At 45.4% G+C, this 18,912-nt stretch overlaps 1 protein-coding gene across 1 annotated transcript in view; it reads left to right on the plus strand.

Annotated features, from left to right (window-relative positions):
• LOC310779432 (tetratricopeptide repeat protein 39B-like) overlaps positions 1–18,912 on the plus strand; it is a 69,685-nt gene that overhangs the window by 47,787 nt on the left and 2,986 nt on the right. The window contains exons 9-14 of the mRNA XM_083639965.1: positions 115–276; positions 1,650–1,741; positions 4,854–4,974; positions 9,595–9,706; positions 11,068–11,185; positions 11,483–11,599. Coding sequence (XP_083496091.1) covers positions 115–276; positions 1,650–1,741; positions 4,854–4,974; positions 9,595–9,706; positions 11,068–11,185; positions 11,483–11,599 — 722 coding nt within the window. The remainder of the gene's footprint in view (positions 1–114; positions 277–1,649; positions 1,742–4,853; positions 4,975–9,594; positions 9,707–11,067; positions 11,186–11,482; positions 11,600–18,912) is intronic.

Raw genomic sequence — 18,912 nt, forward strand, 5'->3', positions numbered from 1 at the left:
GGGCCGGGGCGGGCACACCCTCTGCCCCGGTGTACGCTCCGCTACTGATTGCAATATAGTGTCTATGTATGAAATGGTGCAGCGTTTATCACTTTTCCTCCCCCCCCCCACCAGGCCCAGGCCAGGTATGGCGAGTGCATCAGCAGCCAGCAGGAGTGGAAGCAGATCCACCACCTGTGCTACTGGGAGCTGATGTGGAGCCACTCCTACCAGCAGGACTGGGCCCAGGCCTACCGCTACGCTGACCTGCTGTGCAAGGAGAGCCGCTGGTCCAAGGTACACACACCTACATGCACGCACGCACGCACACACACACACACACACACACACAGGCATGCACACACACACACACACACACACACAGGCATGCACATACACACACAGCACGGGCGCCGGAAGCAGGGGGACATGGGGACATTTTGTCCCCCTTAAAATTTTATCCCCCTCATTTTTTTTTTTTTTTCTAAAATCTGAGGGGGCAACTGCCCCTGACGCTTAGAGCCCACTTTACACTGTTTACACAGCCTGTGATGCTTGTTAAAGCCGTGATTGTTGTGGGATTATTACACCTGAGAGACAGACAGACCCAGGGATCAAGTTACAGAGAGCCCACTTTACACTGTTTACACAGCCTGTGACACTTGTTAAAGCCGTGATCGTTGTGGGATTATTACACCTGAGAGACAGACAGACCCGGACTCTGTACTGCACTCACTAATGCACTTTAGGATGGCTTGAATGTGTTGTCATTGGCTGCTGCTATAATCGTATACGGTTATTGTTATTTTATTTTTGTGTTGAGATGACAAGTTTTGCACTGTGTTTCGAAGTGATAATAATAATAATAATAATAATAAGTTCAGTGTTTCTGCCTGTGTTGCTGTCTGTTGTAGTGTAATTGTAAAATGACCTAAAGGGAGAGCAGGTCACCAAGTGAGTGAGAAAAGGAGAAAATACTGAATAATGACATCACTACAGTATAATCCTTATGTTAATTTAAAATGAGATATTCCTCTAAATATGCTAAAAATCATCCAAACGTCCAAAAAAACGTAAATCTTTCTTGCCGGCGCCCAAAAAAAAAAAAAAAAATCCCCCTAATTGCAAACTCGTTCCGGCGCCACTGACACACAGGCACGCACACACACACACACACACACACGCACACACGCACGCACACACACACGCACGCACGCACGCACACACACACACACACACACACACACACACACACACACAGGCATGCACATACACACACACATACACACACACAGGCACGCATGCGCACACACACACACACACATACAGTATATACACATGCATACCATACCACGACATATCACATACCTACATAACAGTTGTAAAATGCAGTTAGAAATCCCTTCCTGTTTTTACTCCTGTTTTTCTACTCCCTTCCACTTCGTCTCTCTCTCTCTCTCTCTTTCTCCCTCTATCCCTCTCTCTCTCCCTCCCCCTCTCTCTTTCTCTCTCTCTCTCCCTCCCTCTCTCTCTCCCTCCTCCTCTCTCTTTCTCTCTCTCTCTCTCCCTCCCCCTCTCTCTTTCTCTCTCTCTCTCCCTCCCTCTCTCTCTCCCTCCTCCTCTCTCTTTCTCTCTCTCTCTCTCCCTCCCTCTCTCTCCCTCTCTCTCAGGCTATCTATGTGTACCAGAAGGCAGCTATCCTCAGTATGATGTCAGAGGAGGAGGTGAAGGAGACGGGGGAGAACATCGTTGAGCTCTTCAAGTCAGTCTGCATGGAGCTTTAAGATTTCTCAATACATGGAAATATATATGGAAATACATGGGAGTATACACCTTATTCTTTGCCCATACAAGGACGCTTCTGCATGACGTCATTTCGTAATCGTCTTTCCGGTTTTAAACACGGAAGTAGAGTACGCCTACCGCAGTCATTTAGACTTGCCAAAAAGCTGTTTTCAAGCAAAAAAAACCCAAACTGTTTTAAAGTTTTAATATTTGTCGGGTGAGAACGTAACATATATGTGACCAGTTCATCAGAATAAAGCCTATTGGAAATCTTTAACGAGCAGCGAGGACCGGGAGCACTGGCTGTGCTGACACCGGTCGGACTAGCTATCTGTCAAACCCTACTGTAGTCAGGCTACTGGCAGTGAGAAAACACTGTCGACGTGCTTTTGTAACTAACGTTAAATGCCGACCAGGTACAGCCATCGGCTCCTCGCAGCAGTAACGTTATGAACATGTAACTGAAGTTGGCCGCAGTGTAGCTTAATTCTGAATGTTGCCAAACTTCATTCATACTGACGTTTTATTTTGAAAATGGCCGCCAACTATAGCACTGAACCGGAAGAACAAATACGTTGCGTCGAACGCGGAAGAGAGAAAAATTGGGCGTGGTGAATAAGGTGAATACATCAGGATATATGGGGGTATTTATATAATATCATATGGTATTATATTTAAGCAATAGATCACGACAGGCCGTGGTATATGCTCATTATACCACACCTAAGAGTCATACTTATAATGAGCATATCTCACGGCCTGAAGTGAGCTATTGCTTTAATAAAACGCTTACCAAGTATGGCAATATGGAAGGAATAAACAACTCCAATTTAAATGGCTGTTATTCAGAAATCATACTCTTTGCTCCCTGCACAGAGCCGACGCAGAACTGAACTTGTCAGATAGCAACACAGGCTTGGTGACAAACAGCTAACGTTAGTGTGGTGTGCTCTATGTTGTTTAATTCTATGTGTGAGTAACAGGAAGCCTTGTGGAAGGTAGCCTATAGGCTACTGGGGGCGGGTTGTTATGGTTGTTACTTCCTAGAGCTACAGAGTTGACATGTTGCTACGCTAAATAAATAGATTTGATCATAGTTCAGTTTGTCTCACGTTGCGTCTTTTTGAAGGTAACGACAGTGAGCTAGCTAACTTTGGCTAATGCTTGTGCTAACATTAGTTAACGCTAATGTTTCCATTTCGGTAGGCAGCTAGCAAACATTGTTAGCTAGCAAACGGCTAACTAGCTGTCATATACTGATGACGTCACTAGCAGGAGACGACAGTAAACACTACCGCAAGGCACTCTGGGTATTGTGGTGCGGAGCTCCAGTTTGCGAGGCTAGCTAGCTACCATTTGTTTTCTCAATTTGCTCATAACTGTGGTATATTATTAGTGTGGTATACACTAAATATACCACAATTGCTTGATTTGAGAGAGCCGTTTTAGAATATTATATTATATTATATTATATTATATTTAAGCAATATAGCATGAGAGCCAGTGTGTTGTGGCAAATATATCCCGCTGCTCAGCTGTTATCCCACGAGGCCGCAGGCGGGTGATTTGATTGGATCGTTCTGGAGACTGAAGTTGACATTGGCCAATCCTGGCGCTTGCTGAGAAGCTGAGAGCTTTCTGGAAAGCCCGACACGCAGCTCGAGCGCAGCGCTGCATTCTCAGCGCTTGCTGAGAAGCTGAGAGCTTTTCTGCAAAGCCCGACACCAACTAACGTTACGGGGTTAAATGCGGGGTTAACAGCCTTTTTTTTGCAAAGAAGACATTAGCCCGCGTCTATTCTTGTACAAAACATAATTTTCTGCGAAGTATTAGTAAAGTTATAAGCGAAGATCGATTCACAAGGATCTGACAGCTGTCTCCGCCATTTGTTTTTTCTACATTGTCATTTGAGGTAACCAAAGCCTTTTAGTAAGAGAGTTGCCATGGCAACTCAATAACCCATGGCCATGGGTTATTGGAGTGGGTTACTGGATTTATACAATGGCTGTGAACCAATCAGATTGCTTGATTTGAGAGAGCCGTTTTATAATATATTATATATATTGGTGGCTCAGTGGTTGGCGCTGTTGCCTCACAGCAAGAAGATCCCGGGTTCGGGTCAGTCCCAAGTTCTTTCTGTGTGGAGTTTGCATGTTCTCCCTGTGTCGTGTGGGTTTTCTCCGGCTGCTCCGGTTTCCTCCCACCATCAAAGACATGTATGTTAGGGTTAATACTCCTGTCAGTGCTCCTGACCAAGGCACTGGTAAAAGTAACTGGAGTTGGTCCCCGGGCGCTGCACTGCTGCTGCCCACTGCTCCTAGTTCTAGGAAGGTTCCTAGTAGAGGATGGGTCAAATGCAGAGGAGGAATTTCCCCATGGAGATAAATAAAGGATAACTTAACTTAATATGGAAATATAGGGATTTCTATATGAGACTATGGGAAAATGCATGGCATACATGGGACTATATGGAATATACATGGGGAAATGCATTGAACTATATAGGATTATACAATGAAGAACACAAAATGAGGACTACATTGTTCCTTGGTGTGTGTGTGTCCGTGTATATGCGTGCATGCGCTCATGTGTGTGTGTGTGTGTGTGTGTGCCTGTGTGTGTGTGTGTGTGTGACGTGCGTGCCTGTGTTTGTGTGTGTTTGTGTGCGTGTGACGTGCGTGCCTGTGTGTGTGTGCGTGCGTGCATATGCGTGCATGCGCTCGTGTGCATGTGTGTGCTTGCGTGCATACGTACGTGTGTGTGCGTGTGTGTGTGTGTGTGACGTGCATGTGTGTGTGCTTGTGCGCGTGTACGTGTATGTGTGTGTGCGTGCGTGTGTGTGTGTGCGTGCCTGTGTGCGTGTGTGTGTGCGTGCCTGCCTGTGTGTGCGTGTGCGTGCGTGCCTGTGTGCGTGCCTGTGTGTGCGTGCGTGCCTGTGTGCGTGTGTGTGTGCGTGCGTGTCTGTGTGTGTGCGTGCCTGCCTGTGTGTGTGTGTGCGTGTGCGTGCGTGCCTGTGTGTGTGTGTGCGTGTGCGTGCGTGCCTGTGTGTGTGTGTGTGTGTGTGTGTGTGTGTGTGTGTGTGCGTGCAGGCAGGTGGAGGGGCTGAAGCAGCGTCTGGCGGGGAAGTCCATCCCCACAGAGAAGTTTGCAGTGAGGAAATCCAGACGCTACAACGCTGCTAACCCCGTCAGGCTGGTCATACCTGCTCTGGTACACTGCTTTCCTATTGGACGACTACATCCATCAGACAGCTCTGATTGGCTGAAATGCAGCGATGAGTAATAGTTTCATGAAGTGTATCAAATAATTACAACACCAGTATACCAATCCCAATAGAGTACTTCATTCTATACCTTTTCTTAGCCATACTTTTGAACGTTTTGGTGGCATCTGGTGGCATTTCACTGACCTGTCAACTCCATCACATACACCACGCTCCACTTTACCACCACAGACTGTACTGTCAACTCCATCACATACACCACGCTCCACTTCACCACCACAGACTGTACTGTCAACTCCGTCACATACACCACGCTCCACTTCACCACCACAGACTGTACTGCCAACTCTGTCACATACACCACGCTCCACTTCACCACCACAGACTGTACTGTCAACTCTGTCACATACACCACGCTCCACTTCACCACCACAGACTGTACTGTCAACTCTGTCACATACACCACGCTCCACTTCACCACCACAGACTGTACTGTCAACTCCGTCACATACACCACGCTCCACTTCACCACCACAGACTGTACTGCAAACTCCGTCACATACACCACTCTCCACTTCACCACCACAGACTGTACTGCAAACTCCGTCACATACACCACTCTCCACTTCACCACCACAGACTGTACTGCCAACTCTGTCACATACACCACGCTCCACTTCACCACCACAGACTGTACTGTCAACTGTCACATACACCACTCTCCACTTCACCACCACAGACTGTACTGCCAACTCTGTCACATACACCACGCTCCACTTCACCACCACAGACTGTACTGTCAACTCTGTCACATACACCACGCTCCACTTCACCACCACAGACTGTACTGTCAACTCCGTCACATACACCACGCTCCACTTCACCACCACAGACTGTACTGCAAACTCCGTCACATACACCACTCTCCACTTCACCACCACAGACTGTACTGCAAACTCCGTCACATACACCACTCTCCACTTCACCACCACAGACTGTACTGCCAACTCTGTCACATACACCACGCTCCACTTCACCACCACAGACTGTACTGCCAACTCTGTCACATACACCATGCTCCACTTCACCACCACAGACTGTACTGTCAACTCCGTCACATACACCACGCTCCACTTCACCACCACAGACTGTACTGTCAACTCTGTCACATACACCACGCTCCACTTCACCACCACAGAGTGTACTGTCAACTCTGTCACATACACCACGCTCCACTTCACCACCACAGACTGTACTGTCAACTGTCACATACACCACGCTCCACTTCACCACCACAGACTGTACTGTCAACTCCGTCACATACACCACGCTCCACTTCACCACCACAGACTGTACTGCCAACTCTGTCACATACACCATGCTCCACTTCACCACCACAGACTGTACTGTCAACTCTGTCACATACACCATGCTCCACTTCACCACCACAGACTGTACTGCCAACTCTGTCACATACACCACGCTCCACTTCACCACCACAGACTGTACTGCAAACTCCGTCACATACACCACTCTCCACTTCACCACCACAGACTGTACTGCCAACTCTGTCACATACACCACTCTCCACTTCACCACCACAGACTGTACTGTCAACTCTGTCACATACACCACGCTCCACTTCACCACCACAGACTGTACTGTCAGCTGTCACATACACCACGCTCCACTTCACCACCACAGACTGTACTGCCAACTCTGTCACATACACCATGCTCCACTTCACCACCACAGACTGTACTGCCAACTCTGTCACATACACCATGCTCCACTTCACCACCACAGACTGTACTGTCAACTCCGTCACATACACCACTCTCCACTTCACCACCACAGACTGTACTGCAAACTCCGTCACATACACCACGCTCCACTTCACCACCAGAGTGTACTGTCAACTCTGTCACATACACCACGCTCCACTTCACCACCACAGACTGTACTGTCAACTCCGTCACATACACCACGCTCCACTTCACCACCACATACTGTACTGTCAACTCTGTCACATACACCACGCTCCACTTCACCACCACAGACTGTACTGTCAACTCCGTCACATACACCACGCTCCACTTCACCACCACATACTGTACTGTCAACTCCGTCACATACACCACGCTCCACTTCACCACCACAGACTGTACTGTCAACTCTGTCACATACACCACGCTCCACTTCACCACCACAGACTGTACTGTCAACTCTGTCACATACACCACGCTCCACTTCACCACCACAGACTGTACTGTCAACTCCGTCACATACACCACTCTCCACTTCACCACCACAGACTGTACTGTCAACTCCGTCACATACACCACGCTCCACTTCACCACCACAGACTGTACTGTCAACTGCAGTAGTGAGCCAATCACACATCACATTAAAGTGAAGAACGCTTGCGGTGATTGGCTGTGAGCATTTCTTTCTAAATCGGTCTAGAAAAAGGATCAGATTACAGGTATTGTTTGACTGGAGGAGTTTCAATACTACTTGGCACTGGGTTAGTAGGTTATTAGTACTGATACTCAGCCCTAATGGTGTCTAATGTAAAGGATGGCTTTACCCATTATCAAACCTCTTTGACTCATTATAATGTTGTTAATATAAGCAGATGGCCAGTGTTTACCTTCGCTATATGCTTTCCACATGGAGAAATCCAACTCTGTTTGTCCGGCTTGCAGAAACTCCGCCCCCACCAGCTGCAAGTCATTAAGGCTCGTTAACTCATTCATGGCCAGTTTAGGACTGCCAATATTGAGCTCAGGCCAAAGATTTTCATAATTGTTGGTCATCATTCAAGACCCACAGTAAATTATCTATTAGCACCAAAGTGATTTGCAATACCTCAAAATGAAGATGTACGTCTCTGGGTTCACCAGAAAAAAAAGTGAGCTTTTACCATGTTCTGTACTCTACTTATAGCCATTTATATACACCCTGTTTTCACCAAAAAGGTCTCTCTGAGAAGGGAAATAGGAGAAAAAGGCATTTTTGTAAAGGACACAATCTCAGGCAGAACTCGCTCTCAATTCTTTTATTTTGAACTGTATTGACATCAGACATGTAAATATTATTCGTTATGACACAAATGACAAAATATATATATATATATATATATATATATACATACATGAAGTGCTTTTTTTACATTCAACAATACAGTTTACTCAGTGTGAGTGAGTGGGGCCCATGTGTGTCTCTTTACATTACATTACATTTCGTCATTTAGCAGACCCTTTTATCCAAAGCAGCCTTGCAGCAGTAGAGTAACATCAACACACACACACACACACACACACACACACACACACACACACACAGAGTTCTGTCCACAGCTGCTGCTGGATCGCACCTCCTTCCCAGGGAACACTATTGATCTCCCCGCAAATTAGCATAGGAGGAGAACACCAAACTGGTCTGAGATCAGCGTCTAGCCTCCTCTGCCTCTGCATCGTTGGCAATGCATATATATCAACAACAAAATGTGTGGCGAGGCTGCCAAGCTTTACGGGCTCCTGAACTACAATTTTGCGTGATCTGTGTTTGAAAGAGCCTATAGTCACTTTCAATGTAATCCCGGCGGGTCTTTGATGCACGGCGCAAATCCGCTCTGAAAAATGGCTCCTGTCTGTTGCTGCGTTGTCCTAGTTCTCCTTCTCCTCCTCTCGTTCGGGCTGGGACACAGGAACGGGGTCCGGCTTGGCTTTGGGACCAGGCGCTGGAACCGGATCGATCATGTTGGTCACGGGTTTGACTACCGCGAACGGAACAACTCATCCAGGTTCGCTGCCCTGCAGCAAGGCGACCAGCGCAGCGCGCCGAGGGGCATTTCAATGGCGTTTCTCCTCTCTGCAACAGGCAGCGTTTCTCCGTTTTCTGTTATTAATTCCTCCTCCCCCATTTCAAAACAACAGCTGCGTAGTTGTTTGTTCACGTGTTGTCGGCTTGTCCGGCTTGAGGCCAGGGACCTGATACCATGTCACAGGCTGGGGAAGTCTTTGAACTACGCTAAACACGAATACAAACAAAAACACGTCAAACACGTCTTTGGCTGGGAGGCACATTCCTGATAAGACGTTAAAGACGTATTTGGCCATGAATGAGTTAAGGCTCTCTATGTGATTCTCCATGGATGTGCGCATACTTAAAAAATAAAACTAAACAATAACAGCCGCCCTCAGAGCAGATTCTGCGTCTTGAGCAGAACTTCCGCAGTTCCATATTTTGCCAAAGGAGGAAATGGGAGCTCTCCATGTGGAAAACTTATAGCGAAGGTAAACACTGGCAATCTGCTTATATTAACGACATAATGATACAAAATGTGTTGATAATCGGTAAAGCCATCCTTTAAGCTAGGTGTAATCGGCATCATTTTCACAGATAAATTGATGTCTCTGTTGCTCCTCTCTCATTCCGAATGACATAAGACAATACTGAGCGTCTGATTGGATAATGGTTTGTTGATGCGGGGTTATGCCCCGCCCCCTCCTCTGTACAGGTTTGATGCATGTTATGGCCCCACCCCCTCCTCTGTACAGGAAATGATGTATGTTGTATGCCCCGCCCCCTCCTCTGTACAGGAAATGATGTACGTGTGGAACGGTTTCACGATCGTGGGGAAGAGAGCGGACAACACAGAGGCTCTGCTGGTTACCATAGAGACAGCAGAGGAGCAGCTCCGCAACGAGCCCAGTTAGTACAAATACTAGTAGTACTGAACCACTGCTACTAATATAATACACTGTTACTAATATTACTAATATAATACACTGAGAGGGAGACGTGTTTCTCTCTAGAGCATGGATGGGCAACTTTGATGATAGAGTAGAGAGGGCCACAAAAAATGTCCTTGCTACCAGAGTGCCATGTTGTGACCGTGCACTCAGTAGCCTACTGTAACACCATCACTCCCAATTATAGCTACTAATTTGATGAAAAAGACTGGTAATCAAAGTTTATTATACCAACATTTATTTTTCATATTCAAATTGAGTAATTCTTCCATTCAGATGACACCAGAAACTTTGCTCTAGCTTTAAAACAGCCCGCTACAGCAATTTGATGGGGTACATCACCCAAATATGTGATATTAATCAGATTAGTAATGCTGCATGTGCAATGTGCATCCTGGATATAGTTTTTTACAATAGCGTTAGCTCAAATGCTAACGTTAAACAGTATGTGGATGGACAATGCTAACACCATTAGTGCCACGTTCTAGGATGTACAGTCAAATAAAAACACAGATTTGGGTGGTCTAACCTAACCAAAAACGTCCGCTTTGTTTTTTGACTGAGGTCTGGGGCATGCGGCCCCCAGGCCACCAGTTGCCCACCCCTGCTCTAGGGTCATTTACACAGCCTGTGAACGCTGCCATCATTCCGGTGTCATTACGCCTCTCCTTCTGTATAAAAGTCACAAGGACGGAATGTCGTATCATTTTGTTCCGCCTTTCGTTCCTCCAGTGGAGGTAGTAACAGAGCTGAATCCTCCAGTGGAGGTAGTAACAGAGCTGAATCCTCCAGTGGAGGTAGTAACGGAGCTGAATCCTCCAGTGGAGGTAGTAACGGAGCTGAATCCTCCAGTGAATCCTCCAGTGGAGGTAGTAACGGAGCTGAGTCCTCTAGTGGAGGTAGTAACAGAGCTGAATCCTCCAGTGGAGGTAGTAACGGAGCTGAATCCTCCAGTGGAGGTAGTAACAGAGCTGTGGAGGTAGTAACGGAGCTGATAAATCCCTCTGTGACTCGTAGGTGAGGAGATTCCCTCTGACCATCCACAATAATTGTATTTCCCTCAGCAGCAGGTACAGCTGTTCACATCTCCATGGCAACGACAGAACATCATGCCTGTGTAAAAGCATTTTCTGGAAAGACTCATTTGCAGGCCTTCCTAACGGGGATATTGGGAGATCTCTGTGTAAACGTGGCTTCTGTCTGTATGACTCTCTCTCCCTCCCTCCCTCCCTCTCTCCCTCCCCCCTCTCTCTGTCCCTCTCACTGTCTCTCCCCCCTCTCTCTTTCCCTCCCTCTTTCTCTCCCTCTGTCTCCCCCCAGACCCGTCAGAGTTCCATCCAGATGACAGCTGTCTGGTCCAGATGTTGAAAGGTCTCTGTCTGAAACATCTGGACAGGTTACTGCAGGCCGAGCTCTGCTTCACACAGGTTCTGTCCAGGTAACACACACATGCACGCACACACATGCGCACACACAGGCATGCACGCACACACACACACACACACACACACACACACATGCATGCATGCACGCACATACAAACACACATGTGCACACAGGCACGCACACACACATACGCAAAGATAAATTAATTTGCTGTTTTTTCTTTTTAAATTGTGAGAAAAATGAAATTGTGCTACTTATCTCTTTCTGTTTGTGTCTTTTGTGTGTGTGTGTGTGTGTGTGTGTGTGTGTGTGTGTGTGTGTGTGTGTGTGTGTGTGTGTGTGTGTTCAGTGAGCGTCGTATCAGATACGATCACTACTTGATCCCCTTCACTCTGTATGAGCTGGGTCTGCTGTATAAACAACAGGGAGACTTCACCAAGGCCACCAGGTTCATCGAGAACGCCAAGTAAGTCCTCTTCATGTACCTGTATTTACCTCGAGGTCCAGAGTCATAATGTCAGGTAAGTCCTCTTCATACACCTGTATTTACCTCAAGGTCGAGAGTCATAACGCCAAGTAAGTCCTCTTCATACACCTGTATTTACCTCGAGGTCCAGAGTCATAATGTCAGGTAAGTCCTCTTCATACACCTGTATTTACCTCAAGGTCCAGAGTCATAACGCCAAGTAAGTCCTCTTCATACACCTGAATTTACCTCGAGGTTCAGAGTCATAACGCCAAGTAAGTCCTCTTCATACACCTGTATTTACCTCAAGGTCCAGAGTCATAACGCCAAGTAAGTCCTCTTCATACACCTGTATTTACCTCGAGGTCCAGAGTCATAACGCTAAGTAAGTCCTCTTCATATACCTGTATTTACCTCAAGGTCCAGAGTAAGTCCTCTTCATACACCTGAATTTACCTCGAGGTCCAGAGTCATAACGCCAAGTAAGTCCTCTTCATACACCTGTATTTACCTCGAGGTCCAGAGTCATAATGTCAAGTAAGTCCTTTTCATACACCTGTATTTACCTCGAGGTCCAGAGTCATAATGTCAAGTAAGTCCTCTTCATACACCTGTATTTACCTCGAGGTCCAGAGTCATAATGTCAAGTAAGTCCTCTTCATACACCTGTATTTACCTCGAGGTCCAGAGTCATAATGTCAAGTAAGTCCTCTTCATACACCTGTATTTACCTCGAGGTCCAGAGTCATAATGTCAAGTAAGTCCTCTTCATACACCTGTATTTACCTCGAGGTCCAGAGTCATAACGCCAAGTAAGTCCTCTTCATATACCTGTATTTACCTAGAGGTCCAGAGTCATAACGCCAAGTAAGTCCTCTTCATACACCTGTATTTACCTCGAGGTCCAGAGTCATAATGTCAAGTAAGTCCTCTTCATATACCTGTATTTACCTCGAGGTCCAGAGTCATAACGCCAAGTAAGTCCTCTTCATACACCTGTATTTACCTCGAGGTCCAGAGTCATAACGCCAAGTAAGTCCTCTTAATACACCTGTATTTACCTCGAGGTCCAGAGTCATAACGCTAAGTAAGTCCTCTTCATACACCTGTATTTACCTCGAGGTCCAGAGTCATAACGCTAAGTAAGTCCTCTTCATACACCTGTATTTACCTCGAGGTCCAGAGTCATAACGCTAAGTAAGTCCTCTTCATACACCTGTATTTACCTTGAGGTCCAGAGTCATAACACTAAGTAAGTCATCTTCATACACCTGTATTTACCTCGAGGTCCAGAATCATAACGCCAAGTAAGTCCTCTTCATACACCTGTATTTACCTCGAGGTCCAGAGTCATAATGTCAGGTAAGTCCTCTTCATACACCTGAATTTACCTCGAGGTCCAGAGTCATAACGCCAAGTAAGTCCTCTTCATACACCTGAATTTACCTCGAGGTCCAGAGTCATAACGCTAAGTAAGTCCTCTTCATATACCTGTATTTACCTCAAGGTCCAGAGTCATAACGCCAAGTAGGTCCTCTTCATACACCTGAATTTACCTCGAGGTTCAGAGTCATAACGCTGAGTAAGTCCTCTTCATATACCTGTATTTACCTCAAGGTCCAGAGTCATAACGCCAAGTAAGTCCTCTTCATACACCTGAATTTACCTCGAGGTCCAGAGTCATAACGCCAAGTAAGTCCTCTTCATACACATGTATTTACCTCGAGGTCCAGAGTCATAATTTCAAGTAAGTCCTCTTCATACACCTGTATTTACCTCGAGGTCCAGAGTCATAATGTCAAGTAAGTCCTCTTCATACACCTGTATTTACCTCGAGGTCCAGAGTCATAATGTCAAGGAAGTCCTCTTCATACACCTGTATTTATCTCGAGGTCCAGAGTCATAACGCCAAGTAAGTCCTCTTCATACACCTGTATTTACCTCGAGGTCCAGAGTCATAATGTCAAGTAAGTCCTCTTCATACACCTGTATTTACCTCGAGGTCCAGAGTCATAATGTCAAGTAAGTCCTCTTCATATACCTGTATTTACCTAGAGGTCCAGAGTCATAACGCCAAGTAAGTCCTCTTCATACACCTGTATTTACCTCGAGGTCCAGAGTCATAATGTCAAGTAAGTCCTCTTCATACACCTGTATTTACCTCGAGGTCCAGAGTCATAACGCCAAGTAAGTCCTCTTAATACACCTGTATTTACCTCGAGGTCCAGAGTCATAACGCTAAGTAAGTCCTCTTCATACACCTGTATTTACCTCGAGGTCCAGAGTCATAACGCTAACTAAGTCCTCTTCATACACCTGTATTTACCTCGAGGTCCAGAGTCATAACGCTAAGTAAGTCCTCTTCATACACCTGTATTTACCTTGAGGTCCAGAGTCATAACACTAAGTAAGTCCTCTTCATACACCTGTATTTACCTCGAGGTCCAGAGTCATAACGCCAAGTAAGTCCTCTTCATACACCTGTATTTACCTCGAGGTCCAGAGTCATAATGTCAAGTAAGTCCTCTTCATACACCTGTATTTACCTCGAGGTCCAGAGTCATAACGCCAAGTAAGTCCTCTTCATACACCTGTATTTACCTCGAGGTCCAGAGTCATAACGCCAAGTAAGTCCTCTTCATACACCTGAATTTACCTCGAGGTCCAGAGTCATAACGCCAAGTAAGTCCTCTTCATACACCTGTATTTACCTCGAGGTCCAGAGTCATAATGTCAAGTAAGTCCAGTGTTTCCCACAGGATTTAGAGAATTTGTGGTGGAGGACCACAGACCCCCTAGGGGGGTGCGGGGGCATGCCCCCCCGCGACATTTTTGTAAACATTTTAAAGTAAAATGCATGAATTTGGTGTACTTTGAGAAAGCTTAAGAGCAAAATTAAAAGGCTAGATCTATGAAGAACATGTCATCATTACTGTGCTGTGGGTTTACAATGACAAACTAAATTTCTCCCTATAGGTCAGGGATACTCAACTTGCTTTGCCACTTTCGTGAAATGATAGAAGGCGAGGGGCCAGTTAATAAACAAACAATATACATTTTTCTGTAGCGGATTGTAGGTTTTTGGGGTGTCAGCCGGAGTTTAGGCTGACAGTGTTGTGCACACCGGATAGTTAGTTAGGTTAAGTTAGTTAGGTTAAGTACATACATAAGTGCCTGGGTAGCGAGCAGATGGTGGTATTTGACAATTTAGCAGCTAAATCATAGATTATTGAAAGATATTCCATATTCCAGACTGAAATGCTATAACAGAAGTATTGGCCAGAATGACATGAACATTTATTGGACACCTATTCAGCGGATATCTTGCATGTTGCGTTCAGGTGCACTGTAAAAAAAAAAAAAAATTTTTTTTTTTTTTTTTTTGTCAACATCTTATTGTGGCGGTCAAAATATTATTGTGGCGGCCCGCCACAAATTCCTTTATGTATGGGAAACACTGAAGTCCTCTTCATACACCTGTATTTACCTCGAGGTCCAGAGTCATAACGCTAAGTAAGTCCTCTTCATACACCTAAATTTACCTCGAGGTCCAGAGTCATAACGCTAAGTAAGTCCTCTTCATACACCTGTATTTACCTCGAGGTCCAGAGTCATAACGCCAAGTAAGTCCTCTTCATACACCTGTATTTACCTTGAGGTCCAGAGTCATAACGCTAAGTAAGTCCTCTTCATACACCTGTATTTACCTCGAGGTCCAGAGTCATAACGCCAAGTAAGTCCTCTTCATATACCTGAATTTACCTCGAGGTCCAGAGTCATAATGTCAAGTAAGTCCTCTTCATACACCTGTATTTACCTCCAGGTCCAGAGTCATAACGCTAAGTAAGTCCTCTTCATACACCTGTATTTACCTCGAGGTCCAGTCATAACACTAAGTCCTCTTCATACACCTGTATTTACCTCGAGGTCCAGAGTCATAACGCTAAGTAAGTCCTCTTCATACACCTAAATTTACCTCGAGGTCCAGAGTCATAACGCTAAGTAAGTCCTCTTCATACACCTGTATTTACCTCGAGGTCCAGAGTCATAACGCCAAGTAAGTCCTCTTCATACACCTGAATTTACCTTGAGGTCCAGAGTCATAACGCCAAGTAAGTCCTCTTAATACACCTGTATTTACCTCGAGGTCCAGAGTCATAACACTAAGTAAGTCCTCTTCATACACCTGTATTTACCTCGAGGTCCAGAGTCATAACGCTAACTAAGTCCTCTTCATACACCTGTATTTACCTCGAGGTCCAGAGTCATAACGCTAAGTAAGTCCTCTTCATACACCTGTATTTACCTTGAGGTCCAGAGTCATAACACTAAGTAAGTCCTCTTCATACACGTGTATTTACCTCGAGGTCCAGAGTCATAACGCCAAGTAAGTCCTCTTCATACACCTGTATTTACCTCGAGGTCCAGAGTCATAACGCCAAGTAAGTCCTCTTCATACACCTGTATTTACCTTGAGGTCCAGAGTCATAACGCTAAGTAAGTCCTCTTCATACACCTGTATTTACCTCGAGGTCCAGAGTCATAACGCCAAGTAAGTCCTCTTCATATACCTGAATTTACCTCGAGGTCCAGAGTCATAATGTCAAGTAAGTCCTCTTCATACACCTGTATTTACCTCCAGGTCCAGAGTCATAACGCTAAGTAAGTCCTCTTCATACACCTGTATTTACCTCGAGGTCCAGTCATAACACTAAGTCCTCTTCATACACCTGTATTTACCTCGAGGTCCAGAGTCATAACGCTAAGTAAGTCCTCTTCATACACCTGTATTTACCTCGAGGTCCAGAGTCATAACGCTAAGTAAGTCCTCTTCATACACCTGTATTTACCTCGAGGTCCAGAGTCATAATGCCAAGTAAGTCCTCTTCATACACCTGAATTTACCTTGAGGTCCAGAGTCATAACGCCAAGTAAGTCCTCTTCATACACCTGTATTTACCTCGAGGTCCAGAGTCATAATGTCAAGTAAGTCCTCTTCATACACCTGTATTTACCTCAAGGTCCAGAGTCATAATGTCAAGTAAGTCCTCTTCATACACCTGTATTTACCTCGAGGTCCAGAGTCATAATGTCAAGTAAGTCCTCTTCATACACCTGTATTTACCTCGAGGTCCAGAGTCATAATGTCAAGTAAGTCCTCTTCATACACCTGTATTTACCTCGAGGTCCAGAGTCATAATGTCAAGTAAGTCCTCTTCATACACCTGTATTTACCTCGAGGTCCAGAGTCATAACGCCAAGTAAGTCCTCTTCATATACCTGTATTTACCTAGAGGTCCAGAGTCATAACGCCAAGTAAGTCCTCTTCATACACCTGTATTTACCTCGAGGTCCAGAGTCATAACGCTAAGTAAGTCCTCTTCATACACCTAAATTTACCTCGAGGTCCAGAGTCATAACGCTAAGTAAGTCCTCTTCATACACCTGTATTTACCTCGAGGTCCAGAGTCATAACGCCAAGTAAGTCCTCTTCATACACCTGTATTTACCTTGAGGTCCAGAGTCATAACGCTAAGTAAGTCCTCTTCATACACCTGTATTTACCTCGAGGTCCAGAGTCATAACGCCAAGTAAGTCCTCTTCATATACCTGAATTTACCTCGAGGTCCAGAGTCATAATGTCAAGTAAGTCCTCTTCATACACCTGTATTTACCTCCAGGTCCAGAGTCATAACGCTAAGTAAGTCCTCTTCATACACCTGTATTTACCTCGAGGTCCAGTCATAACACTAAGTCCTCTTCATACACCTGTATTTACCTCGAGGTCCAGAGTCATAACGCTAAGTAAGTCCTCTTCATACACCTAAATTTACCTCGAGGTCCAGAGTCATAACGCTAAGTAAGTCCTCTTCATACACCTGTATTTACCTCGAGGTCCAGAGTCATAACGCCAAGTAAGTCCTCTTCATACACCTGAATTTACCTTGAGGTCCAGAGTCATAACGCCAAGTAAGTCCTCTTAATACACCTGTATTTACCTCGAGGTCCAGAGTCATAACACTAAGTAAGTCCTCTTCATACACCTGTATTTACCTCGAGGTCCAGAGTCATAACGCTAACTAAGTCCTCTTCATACACCTGTATTTACCTCGAGGTCCAGAGTCATAACGCTAAGTAAGTCCTCTTCATACACCTGTATTTACCTTGAGGTCCAGAGTCATAACACTAAGTAAGTCCTCTTCATACACCTGTATTTACCTCGAGGTCCAGAGTCATAACGCCAAGTAAGTCCTCTTCATACACCTGTATTTACCTCGAGGTCCAGAGTCATAACGCCAAGTAAGTCCTCTTCATACACCTGTATTTACCTTGAGGTCCAGAGTCATAACGCTAAGTAAGTCCTCTTCATACACCTGTATTTACCTCGAGGTCCAGAGTCATAACGCCAAGTAAGTCCTCTTCATATACCTGAATTTACCTCGAGGTCCAGAGTCATAATGTCAAGTAAGTCCTCTTCATACACCTGTATTTACCTCCAGGTCCAGAGTCATAACGCTAAGTAAGTCCTCTTCATACACCTGTATTTACCTCGAGGTCCAGTCATAACACTAAGTCCTCTTCATACACCTGTATTTACCTCGAGGTCCAGAGTCATAACGCTAAGTAAGTCCTCTTCATACACCTGTATTTACCTCGAGGTCCAGAGTCATAACGCTAAGTAAGTCCTCTTCATACACCTGTATTTACCTCGAGGTCCAGAGTCATAACGCCAAGTAAGTCCTCTTCATACACCTGAATTTACCTTGAGGTCCAGAGTCATAACGCCAAGTAAGTCCTCTTCATACACCTGTATTTACCTCGAGGTCCAGAGTCATAATGTCAAGTAAGTCCTCTTCATACACCTGTATTTACCTCAAGGTCCAGAGTCATAATGTCAAGTAAGTCCTCTTCATACACCTGTATTTACCTCGAGGTCCAGAGTCATAATGTCAAGTAAGTCCTCTTCATACACCTGTATTTACCTCGAGGTCCAGAGTCATAATGTCAAGTAAGTCCTCTTCATACACCTGTATTTACCTCGAGGTCCAGAGTCATAATGTCAAGTAAGTCCTCTTCATACACCTGTATTTACCTCGAGGTCCAGAGTCATAACGCCAAGTAAGTCCTCTTCATATACCTGTATTTACCTAGAGGTCCAGAGTCATAACGCCAAGTAAGTCCTCTTCATACACCTGTATTTACCTCGAGGTCCAGAGTCATAATGTCAAGTAAGTCCTCTTCATATACCTGTATTTACCTCGAGGTCCAGAGTCATAACGCCAAGTAAGTCCTCTTCATACACCTGTATTTAC

This window comes from Poromitra crassiceps (assembly GCF_964638095.1).
Source record: "Poromitra crassiceps genome assembly, chromosome: 7".
Lineage (NCBI taxonomy): Eukaryota > Metazoa > Chordata > Actinopteri > Beryciformes > Melamphaidae > Poromitra > Poromitra crassiceps.